Raw genomic sequence first — 25544 nt, forward strand, 5'->3', positions numbered from 1 at the left:
CGGCCCTCCAAGGTCATTTACCCGGCCCTCACTCAAGGTCAACCTAAGTGTGAAACTACTTGAAAGCACACAACAACAACAACCCTATCTCATCAGCCAAAAGCAGGTCCACACTTCCCACTGAAATACTAATACGTTTATATTTGTTAAAAATGTTCTTTATTTTAATTATTGTATTGTTTTAAAGTGTATTTTGAATTACAAATAAGATATGTGCACTGTGCATAGGAATTTATTCATGTTTTTTTTCAAATTATAATCCGACCCTCCAACAGTGTGAGGGACTCTGATCTGGCCCTCTGTTTCAAAAGATTGAGGACCCCTGGTTTAGATCATGGTCAGATGTATTCTGTGGGGTTCAGTCAACCATTACCTCTGACAACTGACTGCACTAGGCTCCTGGATTGACCAAAAAAACCCCCACCCCAGTTGGGAACCTCCAGGCTGCTGGATTCCAAGTAAACTGCTGACTCTTCTTGCTGAAATGAGTCTCCGATATGGTCCTGTATATCCAGAGAGTACCAGGTTGAGGAAGGCTGCCGTAGAAAAACTTCCAGTGTATTCATATTTGAGTGAGTGAATGTAGTAGCAAGGTAGTTATAAGCTTGTAAAAAGGTACACATTTGTTTCAGTTGCTGTATTGCTATTTCACTAAGCCTTATTTTTCTAGGCTTTGTGGATATGTGTGTGCAGCACATCCCTTCCCCGAAGGCAGGAGCAAAGACCAAGATTGAGCACACGTATACTGGTGGAGTTGACTCTGACCTGGGAGAGGCCATGAGCGAATGCGACCCTGATGTAAGATTTGCATATAATGTCCTTGTTTGTGTGTAAATAAAAACAGCCTGGATTGCATAGCAGGGCCTAGGAGTGATTCTAAGAAAATAAAGAGCTTCTTTTGACATTGCAGAAAGTGAAACAAGTATTGAAAATGAAACAAGAAGCACTTTATTAAATCCTTCCTCATCCCGGATCTCCCTTCCTGAAAATTTACACTGCCCAATCTCCCAGTGTTTTAAAATTTTATCCTTGAATTTGGCCCTGCGCAGTGAAATCTTGTGTGTTTAATGTTGTTTTTATATTGTTCTGTTGTTTATTATATTGGTTTTGCATTCTATGTTTTTATTTTTTAGTTCTGTTATGCTTTTGCGTTATATTGTGTTTACTGTACTGACGGGCGTGGCCTCATGTAAGCCGCCCCGAGTCCCCCTGGAAGAGATGGAGTAGGGTATAAATATATTATTATTATTATTATTATTATTATTATTATTATTATTATTAAATTAGAACCTTTATTTAGCCAAAATTAGCAGTGTGCAAGCTGCTTTTTTAAAAATCTGGAGTTGCATACTGTTCTAATGTTGCATTTATAACATGAAAGCTGATAAGCATATCTTCTTTGAAGAATCTATACTATCGAAGGCTTTCATGGCCGGAATCACTGGGTTGTAGGTTTTTTTGGGCTATATGGCCATGTTCTAGAGCAGTGCTTCTCAACCTTGGGTCCCCAGATGTTTTTGGCCTACAAGTCCCAGAAATCCCAGCCAGTTTACCAGCTATTAGGATTTCTGGGAATTGAAGGCCAAAAACATCTGGGGACCCCAGGTTGAGAACCACTCTAGAGGCATTCTCTCCTGATGTTTCGCCTGCATCTATGGCAAGCATCCTCAGAGGCAAAACGTCAGGAGAGAATGCCTCTAGAACATGGCCATATAGCCCGAAAAAACCTACAACAACCCAATCTGTACTATGATGAAACAGAAGCATTTAATTACCACCATCAAAACTAGAAAATTGTTAGTACACAAAACCTGCCATTGATAGATTGAAGAAATTAGTTCATCTCAGTCTACCTAGTTGTTGGGTTTTTTTTACTTTTTTATTCTTATTAATTATTTGACACAATCTCATATATAATCAGAAAATATACATTCAGAAATAGTGAAACGTGTCTAGATCTGTATGTAGATGGCAACTTGTACAAAGTAAGTATAACATACTTTACCATTCACTTGAGTTTAAGACACTTTCAAAGGAAAATCCATGCAAACTATTTCTAACTAGAACTGTTTCCATCTAGATGACAGCAATAGTGCCAAATTTTAACAGCTATGAAATGCCCCTGGAAATGAATTTCTAATTCTATTAGAAATCTGGGTATCTAACAGCCAATCTAGGCATGGTTGAAGCAGCAGAATATTTCTTTGTTCATTTGTTTGTCCAGCTGATGGAAGGTGAAGCCTGTCTCAATGGGCATCTTTTCTTTGAAGGCTGGTTTGCTTCTGGTATTGGAACTGGGCAGGAAATAACAAGAAATTAGGCAGTGAAGCATGTGAAAGTATGACTGGGGGGGGGAGGGGAAGGTTTCACTCCATTCATCATATGTCTCTTTAGATAAAATCAGAGCATCCCATGCTTCTCTGTGAAAAGATGGCAGATCTGTGAACAATGCATGTGACTGACAGCATCTTGTCTAGTTCATTTTATGTACCGTATATACTCGAGTCTAAGCCGACCCAAATATAAGCAGAAGAACCTAATTTTACCACAAAAAACTGGAAAAATGTATTGACTTGAGTATAAGCTGAGGGTGAGAAATGCTTCATTTGTATACCGCTCTTCTCAGCCCTCAGGCGACTCAGAGCGGTTAACGACCAGTTTCAACAACACAATACAAAATCATTAATCAATTAAAACAGTAGTATCAATTAATTAACACCAAAATATCAATACAACAGTACAGCACTATAACAATCCATCACGTCTCATCAATAGAATCAGCATCTGAACTCATTGTCCATTATTCCATTCCAATAATCAATCAATTGCACTGCTTAGTTGAAAGCCTGTTCGAAAAACCAGGTCTTCACACGGCCAATAAAGAGGGGGCCGATCTGATATCTGTAGGGAGGGCGTTCCACAGCCGAGGGGCCACCACTGAGAAGGCCCTGTCTCTCGTCCCCGCCAGGCGTGCTTGTGAAGCCGGCGGGACCGAGAGCAGGGCCTCCCCAGACGATCTTAACATCCTAACTGGTTCATAGGACGAGATGCGTTCGGACAGGTAGGTCGGGCCAGAACGATTTAGGGCTTTAAAGGCTAATGTTTATGAGTATTTACACAAACCTGTAATTTAAGATAAGACTGCCCAACTCTGATTCAACCATTATTCTAACCTCCTTCAATGTAAACGTGCTTACCTATTACCTATGATAGAATAAAATAATAAATATAATAACATGTAATAAAAATAATAATAGAGTAAATAATGGAAATTTAATAATAATAATAGTAATAATAATAAAGTAATAAATGTAATTATAACAATAATAGAGAAAAATAATAAATACAATAAAATAATGTAAATGTAATAATAGAATAAAATAATCAATGTAATAAGTAATAATAGTAAAATAATGTAAATGTAATAATAATAATAGAGTAAAATAATCAATGTAATAAAAATAATACTAATAGCAGAGTAAAGTAATAAATAACCTTGACTCGAGTATAAGCCAAGGGGATTTTTTTCAGTCTTAAAAAGGGGCTGAAAAGTTAGGCTTATACTCGAGTATATACAGTATGTCACAGGGCTGTTCCTAGCATCTTTATTAAATTATTGTTTGAAGTTTCTCTGGAAAAGCCAGAGAGGGGAACACCGACTATGAATCTGCAAGATAAATGCATGCTTACAATGAACTGCCTTTTATAGAATTAGATCAGGTATTTAACGCAGTTGTGTTGCTATCAGAAGAGTCTTCAAACTCTCCTAGACAACACCTTGGAGATTCAATAAATCAATATTCTGAAGATCAGATCTGCAAAACATCGGCTTTTCTTCTCGGCCATAGATACTGTTTTCATTACTTGTTTGCTTGTATGTGGTACAAGTAGCATACCATGGATGCTCAAAAACTGATTTTTTTTTCAACCTCTCCTTTGCAAAGGGTCCACTGATGTGCCATACCACAAAGATGTACAGTACAGATGATGGGGTCCAATTTCATGCTTTTGGAAGGGTGTTAAGTGGGACTATCCATGCAGGGCAGCCTGTCAAGGTTCTTGGAGAAAATTACACACTGGAAGATGAGGAAGACTCACAAATTTGTACTGTTGGACGACTGTGGATCTCAGTAGCAAGGTAGGTGCTTCTCTGAGAGATCCACTCTGGGTCATTGTTTTTATCTTTCTTGTGTGGAGTTGTGGTCTACTCTGAAGCCCTGGACAGTCTGCATTTACTTAAATTACCTGTATGAGTGTGGTTGTGCATGCTGTGTTGAAGGGAATATTCATTTTTTGTTTCTACACATTTTCTTACAGACTTCCGGTGCCTAGCAAACAGTTCAGAGACAAAAAATAGACAGAGTTGATTATGCAAAAGCTAATGTGTTTAAAACCAACAGTTAAGGAAAACAGGGAAAATGTACTACTTAGTTTGTGGAACTTGACATTTTTAAGGTGGATTAAAACATGAAGGCTGCACTGTTGATTTCTTGGAATTACATAAATTACATAAATGAGGGAACAGCCACAATTCTTTGTAAGCCTATGACAGCTGGAAGTCTGGGCAAATAAGAGGATAACAGAAGTTTTTCCAAAAGAGAAAGTGATCGTTATCAACTAATCCGACAACAAGAAAATTAAAACACCTTTATGTATTCGGACTATCGTGCAAGATCTGATGCTGATCATGGGAAGAAGTACTGTATATACTCAAGTATAAGCCGACCCAAATATAAGCCGAGGCACTTAATTTTACCACAAATAACTGGGAAAACATATTGATTCGAGTATAAGCCGAGGGTGGGAAATGCAGCAGCTACTAGTAAAATTCAAAATAAAAATAGATACCAATACAATTACATTAATTGAGGCATCAGTGGGTTAAATGTTTTTGAATATTTACATAAAACTGTAATTTAAGATAAGACCGCCCAACTCTGATTAAAGCATTATTCTAAACTTCTTCAATGTAAATGTGCTTACGTATCCTTCCAATAATAATAGAGTAAAATAATAAACATAATAATGACAACAGTAATAGGGTAAAATAATGGAAATGTAATAACAGTAATAATAGAATAATAAATGCAATGACAATAATAAATAGAGTAAAATAATGGAAGTGAAATAATAACAGTAACAATAGAATAATAAATGTAACAATACAAATAATAATAATCAAGTAAAATAATAAATGTAAAAAAAATGATAACAGAGTAACATAATAAATAACCTTGACTCGAGTATAAGCCGAGGGGGACTTTTTCAGCCTTAAAAAAGGGCTGAAAAGCTAGGCTTATACTCGAGTATATACAGTAGGTTGCTGTATAGCAGTGGTTCTCAACCTGTGGGTCTCCAGATGTATTGGCCTTTAACTCCCAGAAATTCTAAGAGCTGGTAACCTGGCTGGGAATTCTGGGAGTAGTAGGCCAAAACACCTGGGGACCCACAGGATGAGAACCCCTGTTTTATAGCAAAAAGGGACAACTTATAGCCTTCCAGATATTGCTGGATTGCAACTCCTCTCATTTTTCATCATTGTATGTGTACATTATTTATTTATTTATTTATTTATTTATTTATTTACAGTATTTATATTCTGCCCTTCTCACCCCACAGGGGACCCAGGGCGGATTACAATGTACATATACATGGCAAACATTCAATGCCATAGACACACAACATATATAGACAGACACAGAGGCAATTTAATATTCCAGCTTTTCCTGAGGGTATTTTGGCTCCCAGGGGAGCTGTCCCTTCACTGACCATTTGTGACACTGACGAAATACTTCCTCATTCTTTGTGTGCTTGCTGGAGATTTTTATGGCCTCGTAAATTAGTTAACTTTGCCTCCCTGCATAAGCGGTACCTAAATTTCCTACTGGACAGATGCAACTGTTTTTCGGGCTGCAAAGGTCGACAGCAAGCTACACAAATTGGTCGGACGCTCACTCCAACCCAGGCTGGCTTCAAACTCATGACCTTTCGATCAGTAGTGGTCTTAATGCAGCTGACTCCCAGCAAGCTGTGCCACAGTCCCGGTGTAAGAACTGAGTGATAAAAACTGTTGTAGCCCAACAACATTTGGGAGGGCATAAATTGTCCATTTCAGCTGGATATGAAGCTGAACATCCTCCTTGATTCTCCTCTCCTGTTGGCTGCTATTTGAGAGGTATGGATCAAAATTATGTCCGTGCAAATGCATTGTATCGAAGTCAAAGAGAGTAACAACTGCCAGTGGATGAAACAGTTTTAGGGCATTTTTCCTGCAGTGAAGAACAACAGTGCCAGAATTGTACTTACAGATACCATATTTCAGGTACCACATAGAGGTCAACAGGGTGCCTGCTGGGAATTGGGTGCTCATTGAGGGAGTGGACCAGCCTATTGTGAAGACAGCTACCATCACTGAGCCAAGGGGCAATGAAGAGGTAGGACATTTTCCCTTGGCTAATAGATAATTTTTAAAAAAGCTTACAGAATATTATTGATGTCCTTGAGAGGGTGTTCTGTCCATTGACATTCTTTCCCTGACTTCCCTCCATCCCATAGGAATGTTTTAAGGGTGTAAAAATACATTGTTCCTCAGCGGACTAGCTTGTGTGTGTTTTGTGGGTCTGGAAAAATTCTGAGGATCATTTACACTGAAAAACCATGGTTTAAACTCAACATACTAATGAACACATGAAACCAGAAACTGATTTTTCCCCATGGAGCAGCAGATCAGTAGATCTGCAACACTCATGATTTAGTCAATTGCCAGTTTTCCCAACTTAAGCATACGCTCTTCTTTTTGAGTCTTTTCCTTCTCTGAATGCATATTATTTTGACTGTCAATTAGATAGTATTAAAATTGATAAATCACACAATAGATAATTATTTATTTATTTAAAAATTTGATATCCTGATCCGGCTTTCAGCAAGGATTCAATGCTAATAGTACAATCTAAAAACATCATATAATAACGAGTTAAAATACATATCGATTAAAATTACAAATAAGCCAAATCGCCAAGATAAAATCATGTCCGACTCAGTCCGTATGTGTGGTCGATAACTTTGTTCTGTAGCCGGTTTCAACCATTACTCTGGGAATTCTTCCTTCCATAGCCAGGATTTCACCAGCCTCCTGAAGTACAGGAGGGAGGGGGAGATCTGATCTCAATTGGAAGAGAGTTCCATAGCTGAGGGGCCACCACAGAAAAGGCCCTGTCTCTCGTTCCTGCCAGATGCAATTGCGAATGTAGCGGGACCGAGAGCAGGGCCCCGCCAGAAGATCTTAATTGTCTTGATGGTTCATAGGGGAGAATACATTTGGACAGGTAAACTGGGCCGGAACCCTATAATTTGCTTTATAGGGTTGACAAGAAAACGCCTTAGGCCAGATCTGAGTACATTACAAGCCAGTAGTTATTTTACTTAGGCTGGGTCTGCACTGCCCTATATCCCAGGATTTGATCCCAAATTATCTATTTTGAACTGAACTATATGAGTTTACCCTTCCATATAATCTGGGATCAGATCCTGGGATGTGGGAAAGTGTAGATCCAGCCTTACCCTGACCCCATGTATAACCAAAGACGCAAGGCTGGAGGCTTACTAATATTATGCCCAGGCAGGATGGATCTTCCCAGAGGTTTTCCTTTCCTAAAAAAAAAAAAAAAAGCCCACCCCCGTGCCTCCAATATGATAGCGAGACGATGATGGATATGTGTTATGATAAGTGAACACTGCTCGTCTTTAAACTTTCTTTTGAATTAAAGCTGCCACCAACCTAAGGTGACTTGGCCACGGTGGTCCACACTTTGGTTACATCCCGTTTAGATTACTGCAACGCTCTCTATGTGGGGTTGCCTCTGAAGACTGCCCAGAAGCTGCAGTTAGTCCAACGCTCAGCAGCCAGACTACTAACGGGTGCTGGGTACAGGGAGCACACCACTCCGCTGTTACACCAGCTCCACTGGCTGCCAATTAGCTTCCGAGCACAATTCAAAGTGCTGGTGTTAACCTATAAAGCCCTAAATGACTCCAGCCCTGTTTACCTCTCCAAACGTATTTTCCCCTATGAACCATCAAGATTATTAAGATCGTCTGGAGAGGCCCTGCTCTCGGTCCCACCAGCCTCGAAAGCGCATCTGGTGGGGACGAGGGACAGGGCCTTCTCGGTGGTGGCCCCGCGACTCTGGAACTCTCTCCCACCGGAGATCAGAACTGCCCCTTTTATCCTCACATTCAGGAAGCAGGTGAAGACGTGGTTATGAAGACAGGCATTCGACGAGTGAGCCAACACCCTGAGATATGGATGGAGGATGATGAACACCGATTTTAGTGGGACGACTGACCATTGTATTTATTGAATGTAATTGCTGTTTTAATGTTTTATTGTAATATGAAGTATGATGTTTTATTGACTGTATGTGATATTATGGTTGGAAACCGGTCTGAGTCCCTCAAGAGAGGTGAGAAGGTCGGTATACAAAACGTATAAATAAATAAATAAATACATTTTAGGATTTTAATATATATATATATTTGAGTTGATCTTTTCTCACTCCTGCCAATACTGGCTCTCAAAAACCTGTTTGTTGAGAGGCTTTTCTGTAGTAATAGGGAACTATCACTATGCTGGAACTATCACAAAGGCTTGACGATGGAATGATGTACAATAGAGACTTTGTTGAAAGTCAAATAGAATAAGTTTTATTTTTTAAACAGACAACTAACCACTCCTGAGAGGTACAAAAAGCATGACTTGTTACAAAAGTACTTCAGCTTGATTGGTTGCTTGAACAGTTCTCTTTACTTTGTTCCAGACAGAGCTAACCAAACAAAACTAACTGTTGGTAACAAAACCCTCGCTCTCTTTCAGAGAATAGTGATGAGTCTGACTAGTCTATCTAGGTAGCCCCTGGGTTACTAACTAACTCTACCCTAGAGTTTTTCCTGTTAACTAACCCAGCCTGCGGAGCCAATCTCTTGTGCTAACTCACAAGAGATCAGACTGCTGTCTGACCTTTTTCCTGTCAGCTCACAACACTGCCTACCACAGACACGCTCTCTCCTAGCTCTCTCCCTGAAAACCCAGTTTCAAACTCTCCACCTTCATATACCAGCTCCCAGCTCTCTCAACTCCCACTGAAGCTACCTTCTTTCCCTCCTCCGACTTGGCTCCTCCCAATTGCCCTGGCCAATCCTAGGAGTCTCTAAACTCCTCCCCTCTTCCAACCATCCTCACTCAAGATGGCTGCCTCCCTGGCATTCCCTCCTAAAATGGAGGCCTGCCTTACTGTTATCCAGGCTCCCTTTTCGGCCTACCAGGTAAGATTCACCCCGCCATGCATTAAACAAATTCACATACTGATAGTTGGGTATGTGAGAAAATTCTAATTAAAATCCCACTTGAAAATGGAAAACCAAAGATAAACCAACACAACTGTCAATTAGTGGTCAGATTTTCTTACTTACTGAAAAAAGATACATCCTTTTCTACTCTGTTTTCAGTGTTAAACTGTCCAGGAAACTCAACATTTCCGGTTTTATGCCATGTATTAATGTTTTAAAAGATGTATAATGTTCTTGGGCATTGAATTGTTGCCTCTGTAAACCACCCTGAATTGCCTGAGGGCTGAGAAGGGCGGTATACAAAAATTGTAAATAAATAAATAAATATGTTTACCTTGTTACAGTCTTGTCACAGAAGTATGTACTTTTATGAAGACCTCTTTTTTGGGGGGAGCTCTCTTGTCAAACTACACAACAGATACAGGGAGTTGGCCATTGTATATGTAGTGGAGGTTATACTTATTATTTATTTATTTATTTCAAAGTTTTCTATACCGAACTTCTCAACCTCATTGAGGGACTCAGCCCGGTTTCCAACCATAAAAACACATACAATCATTAAAATATCATAGATCACAATTACAGTAACAGATTTAAAATAACACTATATATAAAACTATGGTGGTCAGTCGTCGTATTAAAATCAAATCTACATCATCTTCCATCCAGAATCCTAGGGTGTTGTCTCATTCATCGAAAGCCTGACTCCACAGCCACGTCTTAACCCGTTTCCTAAATGTCAGGATAGACGGGGCGGTTCTGACCTCCGGTGGGAGAGTTCCAGAGTCGCGGGGCCACCACCGAGAAGGCCCTGTCCCTCGTCCCCACCAGACGGCTTGCAAGGCCGGTGGGACCGAGAGCAGGGCCTCTCCAGATGATCTTAATAATCTTGATGGTTCGTAGGGGAAAATACGTTCGGAGAGGTAAACAGGGCCGGAGTCATTTAGGGCTTTATAGGTTAACACCAGCACTTTGAATTGTGCTCGGAAGCTAATTGGCAGCCAGTGGAGCTGGTGTAACAGCAGAGTGGTGTACTCCCTGTACCCAGCACCCGTTAGTAATCTGGCTGCCGCGCGTTGGACTTGCTGCAGCTTCCGGGCAGTCTTCAGAGGCAACCCCACGTAGAGAGCGTTGCAGTAATCTAAGCGGGATGTAACCAAAGCGTGGATCACCGTGGCCAAGTCAGACTTCCCAAGGTACGGGCACAGCTGGCGCACAAGTTTTAGTTGTGCAAAAGCTCCCCTGACCACCGCCGAAACCCAAAAAATGCTCTTGGCATTTTTGTGACACCAACCCTATAGAGAGTTTTCTCCACTCTCTTTCAGTGGCCACCTATGTAACCATAGAATTTCCTTTATCTATACTTCAGATCAGCAATGGAGTTTGGATTCTTTCGACTTAATGGATTCAATGGATTCTTTCGACTTAAAGTAGCATTTGAATATTATTAATGTTATACTTGGTTTCAGGCTCAGATATTCCGTCCTTTGAAGTTCAATACCACATCTGTCATCAAAATTGCAGTGGAGCCTGTAAATCCTTCTGAGCTACCTAAGATGTTGGATGGGCTGCGGAAGGTCAACAAGAGTTATCCTTCTCTAACAACAAAGGTGTGTTATTAGTTTGGAGAACTGGGATAGGGAGACATGAGTAAATGGGAACATTCTAGCTGTTGCTACATCTTCTCCTGTGTATCTCCCTTCAGGTGGAAGAATCTGGAGAACATGTCATCTTGGGAACAGGCGAGCTCTATCTTGACTGTGTGATGCACGACTTGCGGAAAATGTACTCAGAAATTGATATCAAGGTACAAAAGGAGATTGCCTTTCTAATCTGCCTCTGACCTAGTGGGATGTCCTCCATTCAAAGCCCTTGGCAGTACTTTGGTATACCCACTTAGAACGGGACTGTGGTGCAGCTAGCTGGGAGTCAGCTGCATTAAGATCACTCCTGACCAAAAGGTCATGAGTTCGAAGCCAGCCCAGGTTGCAGTGAGCTTCTGACCATTGTGTCAACCTTTGCGGCCTGAAAGACAGTTGCATCTGTCAAGTAGGAAATTTAGGTATTGTTTATGCGAGGAGGCTAATTTAACTAATTTACGACACCATAAAAATCTCCAGCAACCATGCAAAAAGAATGAGGAAGTACTCCATCATTGTCACTAAAAAAAAATTGAAATTTTTATTAATTTCTCCATACAGATAACAAAACAATACAATTCGAACCTTAACCATCTAAAAAATAATATCAAAAACCGATTACAATTTTTATGGCTAGGATACAGGTTCCCAATTGTGCTTCTCCGTATATCTTGATTAATTACCTCTTTAAACCCCCCACCCCACCCACCTACCCTTACCACCCTCTTCCCACCTCCCTCCCACCCCCTTCTGGGTTTACATAAATCGGTTCATTGATTAAATTGTCTGGAAGGCCTGATTTAAAGTTCTGTACTTATCTTTTCCTTCCGTTTTGTTGATTAAACAAGACCATTTCCTAAACCAATCTTGACTGAATATTCAAATATTTATTTTTCTTTTCCTAGATGAAATCATTAATTAAATATTCAGAGAGATAAGACCACCAGGTTTTCAGGTCCCACCTTGTTTTATTTTTCCAACCTCTGGCGATTGTGGCATGTATAGCAGCCATCATAAATTTCAATATATCATTGTCATCATTGTCACTAATGGACGGTGAAGCAACAGCTCCCCTGGTGGCCAGAATACACTCATGAAAGCTGGAATGTTAAATTGCCTCTGTGTTTTTTGTCGATATATGTTGTGTGTCTATGGCATTGAATGTTTGCCATGTATATGTACATTGTTATCCGCCCTGAGTCCCCTGCGGGGTGAGAAGGGCAGAATATAAATACTGTAAATAAAAAATAAACAAAGAACGCTGAGTTGTTGGCCCATGACCAAATGATCACCTCTGCCCATTTTCCTATTTTCAAAGGTCGCTGATCCCGTTGTCACTTTCTGTGAGACAGTTGTGGAAACATCTTCCCTGAAGTGTTTTGCTGAGACACCCAATAAGAAGTAAGATCTTTCAGAACCTTAAATGAAGCCCCAATCATGATTCTGTTGTTTGTTTTTTAAGCTACTCTCTCTTGTGGTAAACTTGCACTTTTTGCAAGAGCCAGCTTGCCCTTGGCTGCAATAGCTCATCCAGTGCTGGGCATGTCATGTTTAAAAGCCTTCAGACTAAGTGACACGCAGCATGACATGGAAGCCATTTTGAATCCCTTCTTGTGGCAGCTGTCCTTGTTCAGCAATGTGTTTATCTTCCTTTTGGTCAAGGCATTTCCTCTATACTGCCACAGGCATTCTCCCAAAGGCAGAAGAAAGATATATAATCCCGCCTAGAAAGGAGGCCAAACAACCTTGTAGGCATTGTGGAAGATCCTCAGGCCCTATCTAGCCATTTTGAATTAGTTGTCTCTTTTCAAGCTAAGTTTCAGATGCAGGAGACACAATAAAATAAGACCTGATGTTTAGAATTTAAAAAAATGTAGTCCCTGAACTTTTTGAAAGGAGTCAACTAACAGTGGAACTTGACACTTTTCTAAAGTATCGGTGTACGTATATTTTGTCAAGAACCACATTCCTAGCAATAATCTACCAAGCTTAATACTGCATAGTGGGGGTGTGGAGACCAAAGACCACCATATATTATTATTATTATTATTATTATTATTATTATTAACTTTATTTATACACCGGTACCATCTCCCCAAGGGACTCGGTGCGGCTTACATGAGGCCGAGCCCAAACACAACAATAAAAGCAATAAAACATCAATACAAGCAATTAAAAAACATGGACAAAAAATACACAATATTATCAAAAAGCAACACATAATTAAAACAGTGGAAAGGCCAAATGTAGAGTTAAAATTGGAATTATTGCTGGGCCATGAACGAAAGGTGATACTGGTGTTTGTGGAGGGCATACAAGCAGACTCCGGGAAATATAAAGTGCTTTGGAGGACAAAGTGCTATGGGATCATCATTCCAGGAAGGCACACTGGAACAGCCACGTCTTCAAGCTCATCCTGAAGACTGCCAAAGTTGGAGCCCGTCTGATATGTTTAGGGAGTGAGTTCCAGAGTCGAGGGGCCACCACCGAAAAGGCCCTCTCTCTCGGCCCCACCAAACGCGCCTGCAATGCTGGTGGGATCCCTTCAATCTCTCCGGAAGATTGAAGGGATCGTGTGGGTTCGTATACAGAGATGCGATCACGTAGGTAGGCGGGTCCCAAACCATTCAGGGCTTTGTAGGTAAGAACCTGCACCTTGAATTGGGTCCAGTAGATGAATGGCAGCCAGTGGAGCTCCTTGAACAGGAGGGATGATCGCTCCCTGTAAGGAGCCCCAGTTAACAACCTGGCTGCCGCCCGTTGGATCATCTGAAATTTCCGGGCTGTTTTCAAGGGCAACCCCACATAGAGTACATTGCAGTAATCCAGTATATGGGTTGCCATTGATCCCTCCTTCTTCTTTCAGTGGGTTGTCAAAGGCAAAACAGCTCTTGACAGAATCTAAGCTGATAGCTTGCAGACAGCTTCTGAAACTAGGCCAAGAGCTGAGCTTTGCCACATTATTTTATAAGATCTGAAGTAAGGACAAAAACAGCACATTGAGAAAAACCCATCTTTGTCATTTTAATCTCTTCAAATCAAATAACACTTCCCCAATAGAATGAAATTTGCAATAATGTTGTAAGATGTAAATTTTCCTTGTTTCCTCTTCCTTTGCTGCTGTTAAATATATATTTTTGTTGTTGTTGTTAAGGAACAAGATCACCATGATTGCTGAGCCTCTAGAGAAAGGTCTGGCTGAAGACATTGAGAATGAAGTGGTGCAAATAACATGGAACAGGTATGGAGCTCACCAAAAACCTGGTGTTTTGAGGAAGGCAACTATCCCCAACACTCCCATTTCACCCACCCATCTTCAAACATTTCTTGGAAGGTCTATTCTATCCTTTAAATCAGGGGTCCTCAAACTTTTTAAACAGAGATCACAGTCCCTCAAACTGTTGGAGGGCCGGATTATAATTTGAAAAGAACATGAATGAATTCCTATGCACACTGCACATATTTGTAGTGCAAAAAACACTTAAAAACAATACAGTAATTAAAATGAAGAACAATTTTAACAAATATAAACTTATTAATATTTCAATGGGAAGTGTGGGCCTGCTTTGGCTGATGAAATAGGATTGTTGTTGTTGTTGTTGTTGTTGTGTGCTTTCAAGTTGTTTCAGACTTAGGTTGATCCCGAGCGAGGGCTGAGTAAATGACCTTGGAAGGCCGTATCCGGCCCCCGGGCCTTAGTTTGAGGACCCCTGCTTTAAATTATTATACTGTATATGCAGTGATAAAAAGTCTGGGTTGTTGTAGGTTTTTCCAGGCTAAATACCCATGTTCTAAAGGGATTTTCTCCTGACTTTTCACCTGCATCTATGGCAAGCATCCTCAGAGATAGTGAGGCCTGTTGGAACTAGGAAAAAGGGTTTATATATCTGGAATGACCAGGGTGGGACAAAGAACTCTTGTCTGTTGGAGCTAGGAGTGAATGTTTCAACTGATCACCTTGATTAGCATTTGATGGCCTGGCAACAAACACTTCCAACAAAAGATTGCTCCAGGCACTGCCAGGCCATCAAATGCTAATCAAGGTGGTCAGATGAAACATTCACACCTAGCTCCAACAGACAAGAGTTCTTTGTCCCACCCTGGTCATTCCACAGATATATAAACCCCTTTTCCTAGTTCCAACAGGCCTCACTACCTCTGAGGATGCTTGCCATAGATGCAGGCGAAACGTCAGGAGAGAATGCCTCTAGAACATGGCCATATAGCCCGAAAAAACCTGCAACAACCCAGTGATTCCAGCCATGAAAGCCTTCAACAATACAATAGTCTTTTAAAAGATTTGTCCATTATGTTTAAACAATTGTAGGTTAGACCCAGATATAACCATGTTTACTTACATATAGCACCATGTTTAAAATCTGCTGATATACAAAATCCTAAGGATTTAAGGCCTGTGGTATTAGAAAAGGAAAAAAAGCTTAGTCTGCTAATTGAAGGTGTATTTTTCATTAATCCAAAGTATCATTGAATTGATAGGCCATTGCAGTAATAAAAACACTTTGAGAATTCGGGAAGTTACAGGAAGGTTGCCAAGAGAAGTTGAGTAACTTTGCCTAAGGAATGTTTGAAAAGATGGATGTGTTAAAGATATGGATTATGCTGCAATTCGTGTTTAGGCATGAAGCTTAAAGTAGATGATTTTTAAAGTCTCTCCATTTCTTCCTAGTAATATTTACATATCTCTTACTAGGAAAAAGTTGGGTGAATTTTTCCAGACCAAGTATGACTGGGATTTGCTGGCTGCTCGTTCCATCTGGGCCTTTGGGCCAGATGCTACAGGACCAAACATCTTGGTAGATGACACCTTGCCATCAGAGGTAACGAGCTTGATGGAGAGGTTTGGGCTGTGCTTTGAGCATGGATTGATTAAAGGGGTTTTCAATAATAATAATAATCATCATCATCATCATCTTTATTTATACCCCACCTCCATCTCCCCAGAGGAGACTCGGGGTGGCTAACTTGAGGCCAAGCCCAAAGGTTTTTTTTTTTTGTCATGTCAGGAGCAACTTGAGAAATTGCAAGTCGCTTCTGGTGTGAGAGAATTGGCCGTCTGCAAGGATGTTGCTCAGGGGACGCCCGGATGATTTTTTATGTTTTTATCATTTTTGTGGGAGGCTTCTCTCATGTCCCCGTATGAGGAGCTGGAGCTGATAGAGGGAGCTCATCCGCCTCTCCCCAGATTTGAACCTGCGACCTGTCGGTCTTCAGTCCTGCCGGCACAGGGGTTTAACCCACTGCGCCACCGAGGGCTCCCGAGCCCAAAGATACAATAAAGCAAAATAAAATAAAATACAAAACAACAAAAATTACAACACAATAAAATAAATAAACAAACATGATAAAACAAACAGTTCAAAACAATATAATAAGTCAAATGGGTCAAATGCACAAGACAAAATGATACAACCCTGGATGAGATAGGAGTAAAAAGTATATTTGTGAGGGAGGAGCCCATACATGGGATGTATGGTCACTCTCCAAAGGCCTGTGAGAAGAGCCAAGTTTTCAGATCTTTTTTAAAGGTTGCAAGGGTGGGGGCTTGCCAAAGCTCACCAGGTAGCGAGTTCCAAAGCCAGGAGGCCACAGCTGAGATGGCTCTCTCCCTCTTTCCCACAAGTCATGCCTGTGATAGAGGAAGAAGCGAAAGGAGGATCGAAGGGGTCTTGCAGTTTTGTGGTAGGAGATGTGGTCACGAAGGTAGGACTAGTTCAGTGTTGAACTCAAATACTGAAGCGTTCACATTCAAGATTCTTGGAAGCCCTTCATGAGTCATCAGATCTAACCTCCAGACTTCCACCTTTGGATTGGCAACTCTCACAAGATAGTGCTTGGTGATCTTTGGCCCTCCAGAGGTTTTGGCCTGCTATCCTTTTTTTTTTAAGATGATAGGTACATTCTGTATTTAAGCTTTGCAGTTACCTTCCTGGATTTTTTACAAGAGTTTTTCGCTAAGAGAAATTGAGTTTTCAAGAAATAGCACAAATATCTCATTTCTTCTTCCAAAACTTTCTGAAATCATCCAACTTAAAGTCGTCATCAGAAGCTGCCTCCTGTTTGGGTTTAAGCTTGACAACATCCCGTTTCCGCAACCGGGCTCTCCTTTCAGCTTCGGGGAGAGTATTAATGTCTACTGGTATCGAAAGGATCCACCTGGGATCTTTATACTGGATGTGGATGGTGGAGCCATCTGGTCTGACCAGCAGAACCGGATACATCCAGCTATACTTCTGCCTTGAAATGCAAGCGATGGACATCCAGTTGGAGTTGGGTTGGCATGCAGATGTGTGAAAGCAGCAAAGCCTGGGAAGGAATGCACAGAGCATCTCTTGCAAGAGCCTGAGAGTCCTGCTGATGGTTGTCATCATGCTGAGGATGGTCCGGAACTTATTATAACAAACCTCAGGCTAACAATGATTTAGAACAGTGGTTCTCAACCTGGGGTCCCCAGATGTTTTTGGCCTTCAACTCCCAGAAATCCTAACAGCTGGTAAACTGGCTGGGATCTCTGGGAGTTGTAGGCCAAAAACATCTGGGGACCCCATGTTGAGAACCACTGATTTAGAAGATAATAGTTTTTTGATGGGCAAAAGCTGTGTTTATCAGGCATGATCCAAGGGCCACATCTCTCTTATAACATCATATATCCTGCTTCACAACGACCCTGATGTGTAGATCAGTTACCTCACTCCTCCCATTCAGCTCCTTAATCCTTTTCTACTTGAGCTACCTAGCAAAGCTGTTGACAGACAACTGGAGAAAGCTGTGCCTTCAAAGGAAGGTCTTACCCCTGAAAAACAGAATGGCTGGCACCTGGCAGATTACTGGGCTGATTGAGAGGACTGGGCACTTGACATGAAACGCTTGCTGCTTCAGAGACTCCTCTGTAAATATAGCAAAATTGTTCTGAGCAAGTAGAACAATTTTTCAAGACCAGTTACCCTCTGGGCATTTACTTTTCCTGTTCCTGCAGAGAGTTTTGTGCGCTATCTTTTGTTCTTTGTATTTCAGTATATTTATAGCCACCCATTTCTTACTCATTGCTGTTATCTGTTTCTCCTTTACAGGTTGACAAAACTCTTTTGGGTTCTGTGAAGGACAGTATTGTGCAGGGTTTCCAGTGGGGAACGAGAGAAGGGCCACTCTGTGATGAATGTAAGTAGAAATTAAGGACGATAAATTATATCCTAGAGATTTTCAGGCTTTCATACTCTGGTTGCTAGGGTTCTCTAGAAAAGATTTTTTTTCATGTCAGGAGCAACTTGAGAAACTGCAAGTTGCTTCTGGTGTAAGAGAATTGGCCGTCTGTTAGGACATTGCCCAGGGGGTGCCCACATGTTTTACTATCCTATGGGAGGCTTCTCTCATGTCTAGAAAAGATGAACTATGCCTTGTAGTGTTGCGGAATATACGTTACCCGAGATCATTAGAGTGCTTTTGGAGAAGGAAGGAAGATGGAGAGACAGCTTAGCCGATTTCCAGGCGTTTATTTCTATCTCCGCGGAGTATAGGGTGTTCAGCCAACAAGGGGCTGACACCCCTGAGGTCTGAATTGCCTCGGTCTTTTATAGCAGAATATCACTTATTTACACATGCGCAGAACGAGTCTGACATTTACACAATACAATCATTAACAGGTGTTTTCGTGTATAGTTGCCAAGGACATCTTTATCAGGTCTTGGCAGGCACGTTGTGACCCCAAACATCTGCTCGGTTATATAACTTATCTCAACTTTCACCCCTTACCCTAAAATGACACGTATATGTTCAATTCCTTTAAATCTCTAATTGAATTATAACTTTTATATGCTTATAACATAAGATTTGATGAAGGCAATCTCCTAATCAATCCATCAATTAATTACTTCGTTATAACTTATTTCTTAATAAATTAGTGGAACTCTTCAGTGACTTTCTTCACTATGAAGCTTCTGAATCAGTGACCCTCATGTCTACTGGTTGCTATGAAGAACCCCTGTAGCTCTTGACAGTGTTCTGTTCTTTCTTTTGCCCCAGTGATCCGTAATGTGAAGTTCAAGATTCTGGATGCTGTGATTGCCCAGGAACCATTGCATCGGGGAGGTGGGCAGATCATCCCAACAGCCCGTCGAGTGGTGTATTCCGCTTTCCTTATGGTACGTAACATCTGGCATGGATACAAAGCCCAGCCATTGCAGAATAGTGTGTTTTTAGTGCAAAGAAAAGTTCATCTGTTTTTGCAGGCTTTAAGATAAACCTTTAAAAGACTTCTTATAAACACTTTTTAACTGATGTGTTAAATGATTTTCTTGCATATTCCAAATGCGCTTTTGGAATATTTCAGTTGTGTAGAACTTTTAAACCTAAAATGAAAGAACAGTACAAAATGTATTAAATGAAAGCAGTGAAAGGTGACTAGCCGGGAGGGGGGGGGGGGGTGTGTTATGTGCCGAAGACATTTCAATTTTTGAAAATCTGCCAATAGAACTAGAAATGACTTCTTTCTGAAGCCAGCTAATTAAATGTATCAGATCTGACCCTGCATTAGGCAGCTTTCTATGTTGGATAGTTAAAAGGAGCTTTTCTGGATCAGACCACAAGCTTGTGTTGTCGTATTCCAGCGGCAATTAACCAAATGCCTCTGAGAAGCCCACAAAAAGGCAGTAGGTGCAGTTTACACCATTACGTTTCTGTTCTCCATAGACTGTATGGAGAAACATACTATCTCTGATGTTGAAAGTGATATAAAAAGTATCATGACTGATGGGCCCATGGTCCTAAAGGTATTTGTCTGCAATAGGCGAAGATGTAAAATAGCTTTTAAACACTTAATAGTGCTTGATAAAGGGTGTAATAGTTAACAAGAGATCATACTGAGCTTGGATTTTTTATATCAGAATATTCTTAAGGATTTATCTCACCCTGGATATTATCTTTTTGAATTATTACCATCTGGCAGCTGGTATAGGATGCTATACACAAGGACAAATGAGCAGAGAAATAGCTTTCATTCTAGAGTTCTGGCTGTATTGAATTCTATGGCTTCACACTGATGTGACATTAGGAGTTGTGCAATAGTGATTCAAATGTGGAAGGATGGGTGTTTTCTTTTACAATTTGTACATATCTAATGTGATTTGGGATGTACAGGCCACCCCACGATTAATGGAGCCATATTACTTTGTGGAAGTCCAAGCCCCTGCTGACTGTGTGTCTGCAGTGTACACAGTTTTGGCCAGGCGAAGGTAAGAAACAATTGTGTTCATTAGATTTTTCACTGTGCTGTTTTTCTGCCATTTCTGTTTACTTAAGATGATGGTGAAATTCACATCCCTTGGTATCTAGACCGGCATTTGCCTATTCATTTTATCTTCCAAAATGTAAGGATGGCAACAAGTATAAAATTATTTTAAGGAAGATATTTAGCTACTGCGCCAGAAGTGCCATTTATTATTGGCCCCTTCTACACCGCCATATAAAATCCAGATTATCTGCTTCGAACTAGATTATATGGCAGTATAAACTCATATAATCCAGATCAAAGCAGATAATATGGATTATCTGCTTTGAAAATCTAGATTATATGGCAGTATAAACTCATATAATCCAGATCAAAGCAGATAATATGGATTATCTGCTTTGAAAATCTAGATTATATGGCAGTATAAACTCATATAATCCAGATCAAAGCAGATAATATGGATTATCCGCTTTGAAAATCTAGATTATATGGCAGTGTAGAAAGTGCCATTGTTTTTGTTATCATGATCATCATCCCACTGCCTCCTCGTAAAAAAGACTCAAAGCAGCTAACAATCCTAAAAACTTACATGTAAACACTAAAATAGAATTAAATATAGAAGTATTAAAAATAAATAATACAATCAAAACTCTTTAAAAGTATTAAAATATTTAAAACATTATGCATCACGCCCTTGTTCATTATTTTCTCACTATTCCTTTGCATAGAGCGCTAAAGATGGCGAGAGCTGGTACAGGAGAAATCTTAGTTTACATGCCCAGTCACCTTCTCATGTTGATTCTTATTCCCCATTGAAGTCACGTTACACAGCTACTCCCAAAATCCTGGAGTTGGTAGGATAGACAGGGCATCAAAGAAAGGCTGTATCTGTCATTGTTACATTTTCTGTAATGCTTCGATCTGGTCTAAATCTCAACTGTTGGAGGCAAAATGGGATGCTTTGATTGTGCGCCTTAGTGGGGTTTCTTGACTATTGCTGAACAAAAGTGTGAGGTTGATCTATTTCATCTAGAGTTGTGTTTACATTGTTATCAAATTCCCCCTCACAGAAATCTAAAATATCTCACTCCTTCTGTCCTGTTCTTTACACTATATCTTCACCTGTATTCTTATCCTTCCTGTTCACCTATTTTTCTTTTCATCTTAATTTTGTTACCAATTCGCAAACACGGGTGGGTGTTGGGATTGGGTGTAGGGAGGAAGACACTAACAAATGTGGAGGAAGCATCAACTCTTTTTTTTTTCATTTTTAAAAGAGGCCATGTGACCCAGGATGCACCCATCCCAGGCTCTCCTCTGTACACCATCAAAGCCTTCATCCCAGCTATTGACTCATTTGGGTTTGAGACTGACCTCAGGACACACACGCAAGGACAAGCATTCTCACTCTCAGTCTTCCACCACTGGCAGGTAAGTGCTATTAGACGACTTGTTTTCAGGTAGCAAGGGAAGAAGCCAGAGCTCCTCATTTGTTGGATATATACTCAAACTCCCAGTTTAGGATGCTCAGTTATTCAGAGGCAAGTTTCATATGGCAGATAGAAATAGAACTTGACCCACACATTCTTTGTATGTAATATGCTCACATTCTTCAAAAGTGAGTGGAGAGGGGAGCCTGGTCTCTGAGAGGTCCCCTCTGTCTTGTGGGGTTCCTCAGGGGGCCATTCTCTCCCCTCTGTTGTTTAACATCTATATGCGACCACTTGCTCAGCTGGTTCGAGGTTTTGGGCTTGAGTGTTATCAGTACGCCGATGACACTCAGCTGGTCCTGAAGATGGAAGGCCGACCGGACTCTGTGCCCGAATATTTCCATCAGTGCCTCAAGGCCGTTACTGGATGGCTGCATGCCAGCAGGTTGTGGGTGAATCCAGCAAAGATGGAGATCCTATGGCTGGGTCGACCGGGCAGTGGGGATATCCAGCTGCCTACCCTGGATGGTGAGGCGCTACGCCCGTCATCATTGGAAAAGAGTCTGGGAGTCCTTTTGGACCCTCTGCTGACGATGGAGGCCCAGGTCTCCGCCATGAGCAGAACCGCCTTTTTTCGTCTGCGGCAGGCTAGACGGCTGGCCCCCTACCTGTCCAGGGACGACCTAGCTACGGTGATCCAGGCTACAGTCATCTCAAGACTGGACTACTGTAACGCCCTCTACATTGGCCTTCCTCTGTTGGTGATCCGGAAGCTCAAGTTGGTACAAAATGCAGCTGCTCGGCTTCTTGCGGGAATTCCGATGAGATGCCACATAACCCCAATCTTACTGCAGCGGCATTGGTTATCAATTGAGCACCGGATCACTTTCAAAGTGATGGTACTCACCTTTAAGGCCTTGCATGGTCTGGGGCCGATGTACCTGAGAGGCCGCCTCACCCCCTACCAACACCAGAGATCCCTCTGTTCTGAGGACCAAGATCTATTGGAAATTCCCAGTGTCAAGACCTTGTGTCTAACAGCAACCAGACGCAGAGCCTTTGCAGCAGTGGCACCATCACTCTGGAATACTCTGCCACCTGAAATCCGTGCCTTGCGGGACTTATCAGCTTTCCGCAGGGCATGTAAGACACACCTGTTTCGACAGGCCTTTGATTTTTAATATTGCTGTTTTTAAATTGTTTTAAATTGTGTTAGATTTTAGCCATTCTTGTAAGCCGCTCCAAGCCCCAGGGGAGTGGCGGCATATAAGTTCAAATAATAAATAAATAAAACACTATACTGTGTGCCAAAAAAAGCTGTGTTCAATACCCTGAGGCCGACCAATTGCAAAACAACCTCTCCTTTTCTAAATATTTATATCCAATAAATATTCCACTCTTGATACCCAAGGAACAAAGAAGATTAGAACAAGCAGATTCGATCATCTGGGGAGGCCCTGCTCGCGCTCCCACCTCCATCGCAGGCACGATTGGTGGGGATGAGGGAGAGGGCCTTCTCGGTGGTGGCCCCTCGACTCTGGAACTCACTCCCCAAGGACATCAGGCATGCCCCAACTCTTGCAGTCTTTAGGAGGAGCCTGAAAACGTAGTTGTTCCCGTGTGCCTTCCCAGAATAAGGAAACTCCCAGCAATATGTCCTCTAAATGCGCTTTATTATTGATCTAGGCGTGTCTGCATGCCCCATCCCTCTCTGAAAACTCTATCCTAGTCATATTTCACCTGTTCATGCTCAGCATTATTTTTAAATTTTAATTATTACATTTGGCCCAGCCATAGGTTTTTAAACGTCATTGTGTTACTGTTAATGTTTATTGCTTATTTTCTGTTATGAGTTTTATTTTTATTGTTTTGTATTACTTGTTGTTATTGTTTTTATTATTGATGTAATATTGGAGCCCCCAGTGGCGCAGTGGGTTAAGCCCCTGTGCTGGCAGGACTGAAGACCGACAGGTCGCAGGTTCGAATCCGGGGAGACGTGGATGAGCTCCCTCTATCAGCTCCAGCTCATGCGGGGACATGAGAGAAGCCTCCCACAAGGATGATAAAAACATCAAATCATCTGGGCGTCCCCTGGGCAACGTCCTTGCAGACGGCCAATTCTCTCACAACAGGAGCAGTCGCTCCTGACACGACAAAAAAAAAAATTGATGTAATGTGGGCTCGGCCTTATGTAAGCCGCACCGAGTCCCTTGGGGAGATGGTAGCGGGGTATAAATAAATTATTATTATTATTATTATTATTATTATTATCCTCTCCTGGTGCCAGAGCGCAGTCTGTTCAGCGCCTTCCAAGTCGCCCAGTTTTCTGTGTGCCCGGGGGGGGGGGGGGGTCTCTCATTTGGTATCAGCCATTGATTGAGGTTCTGGGTTTGAGCCTGCCACTTTTGGACTCTTGCTTGCTGAGGTGTTCCAGTTATTGTCTCTGTAGAAAACTATATCTTGATTTAAGTTGTTGACTCACACTGAGTGTTCCTTCAATTACAGATTGTGCCAGGTGACCCATTAGACAAAAGCATTGTGATTAGACCTCTTGAACCTCAGCCCGCACCTCATCTGGCCAGAGAGTTCATGATCAAGACTAGACGCAGGAAGGTAAGGAATTTTTTTAAAGCCAGTTTGTCTCTTTTGGCTTCTTCCCCTCCAGTGGAGCATGCACAAGGTTTCCCTTCATTCTTTATCTCCTGTCTAATGCTTGCCTTCTCATTATTTCTCCTTCAGGGGCTAAGTGAGGACGTGAGCATCAGCAAGTTCTTCGATGACCCTATGTTGCTGGAGCTGGCCAAACAGGATGTGGTCTTGAACTACCCCATGTAATTGCGTTGGATTGGTTCCTCCACCCCCACTGGACAGGAATACTTTCCCAGGCAAGAGATTGCTGTCTTCTTGTTTACACAGGAGACACTGCTGCGTCTCTACTGTTCGTGCTGCTGTCCCATGGTCAAGGCAGCTTTTCACCAGAGTAGTTTTGTGCTTTTAGGGAAAGTCTTGTAATGCTGTGACCGAACACTGCAATACTATCCCATTCTAGCCAGAATGACCCACCATAATTTCAGTCCTGAAGGAATTCAATCTGAACTTCCCACTACACTGTTTTTCCACAATAAAAGCCATAGTGATGTGGTATTGTCCTAAAAAAATATTCTGCAACCTTACCTTTTCAGCTTCCAAAAATATTGGAAGGAATATCCAGTTTCATCTTTCCCATTCAAACTGGACCTCATCTCTCCCTTATTTTGACTGGAGTGGCAAGTCAGAGCCACTACTTTCAGATTGGTTTGTATAGAGGGAAAATAGCCCATCCTGAGTTTTTTAAAATCCTTTTGAAGGAGCCCACAAAATTTTGTCAAAGGCCAGTTCTTTCCATGCCACTTCCAGCATTCTAGAACTTCACATGTGTTCTCCTAACTGGATTTATAGTATGGAGGGGAGGTTGTGTAAAGAAAATAAATATTTTTTACATCTTGTGACTAGATAAATGCATTCTGGTCTGGTTCTTGGTTCTTGTCCCGTTAGTGTGTGAGAAATCAATAAGAAGAAGGAGAAGGAGAAGTAGTAGTAGTAGTAGTCGTCGTCAAGGAAAGCCAAGAACCTGCTTTAATTGAAGTCAATAATCGGAAACTTCTCAAAGCACAGCAGACATAGAGTCAGTACAAGAAAACTGCACTCCAAACCAGAGCTGACAGCTGGCACAACAAAGCCTTACATGAGCAGTTCCTTGAGAGGATTGAAGGAAAAGTTGACAAGGAGAAGACCTGGTTATGGCTCATGAATGGAACCCTGAAGAAGGAGACAGAAGGCCTGATACTTGTAGCCCAGGAGCAAGCCATCAGAACAAATGCCATTAAGGCCAGGATTGAAAAATCAGCA

The 25544-nt window shown here is 41.4% G+C and overlaps 1 protein-coding gene across 1 annotated transcript in view; it reads left to right on the forward strand.

Annotated features, from left to right (window-relative positions):
• Positions 1–25153, forward strand: part of EFTUD2 (elongation factor Tu GTP binding domain containing 2) — a 49551-nt gene extending 24398 nt beyond the window's left edge. The window contains exons 15-28 of the mRNA XM_060781200.2: positions 671–798; positions 3945–4138; positions 6323–6434; positions 10815–10955; positions 11051–11152; positions 12304–12386; positions 14140–14226; positions 15697–15823; positions 18074–18161; positions 19023–19141; positions 20136–20230; positions 21504–21657; positions 24162–24269; positions 24396–25153. Coding sequence (XP_060637183.1) covers positions 671–798; positions 3945–4138; positions 6323–6434; positions 10815–10955; positions 11051–11152; positions 12304–12386; positions 14140–14226; positions 15697–15823; positions 18074–18161; positions 19023–19141; positions 20136–20230; positions 21504–21657; positions 24162–24269; positions 24396–24491 — 1634 coding nt within the window. The 3' untranslated portion in view covers positions 24492–25153. The remainder of the gene's footprint in view (positions 1–670; positions 799–3944; positions 4139–6322; positions 6435–10814; positions 10956–11050; positions 11153–12303; positions 12387–14139; positions 14227–15696; positions 15824–18073; positions 18162–19022; positions 19142–20135; positions 20231–21503; positions 21658–24161; positions 24270–24395) is intronic.
• Positions 25154–25544: the final 391 nt, after the last annotated feature.

The sequence above is a fragment of the Anolis sagrei genome, chromosome 6, assembly GCF_037176765.1.
Source record: "Anolis sagrei isolate rAnoSag1 chromosome 6, rAnoSag1.mat, whole genome shotgun sequence".
NCBI lineage: Eukaryota > Metazoa > Chordata > Lepidosauria > Squamata > Dactyloidae > Anolis > Anolis sagrei.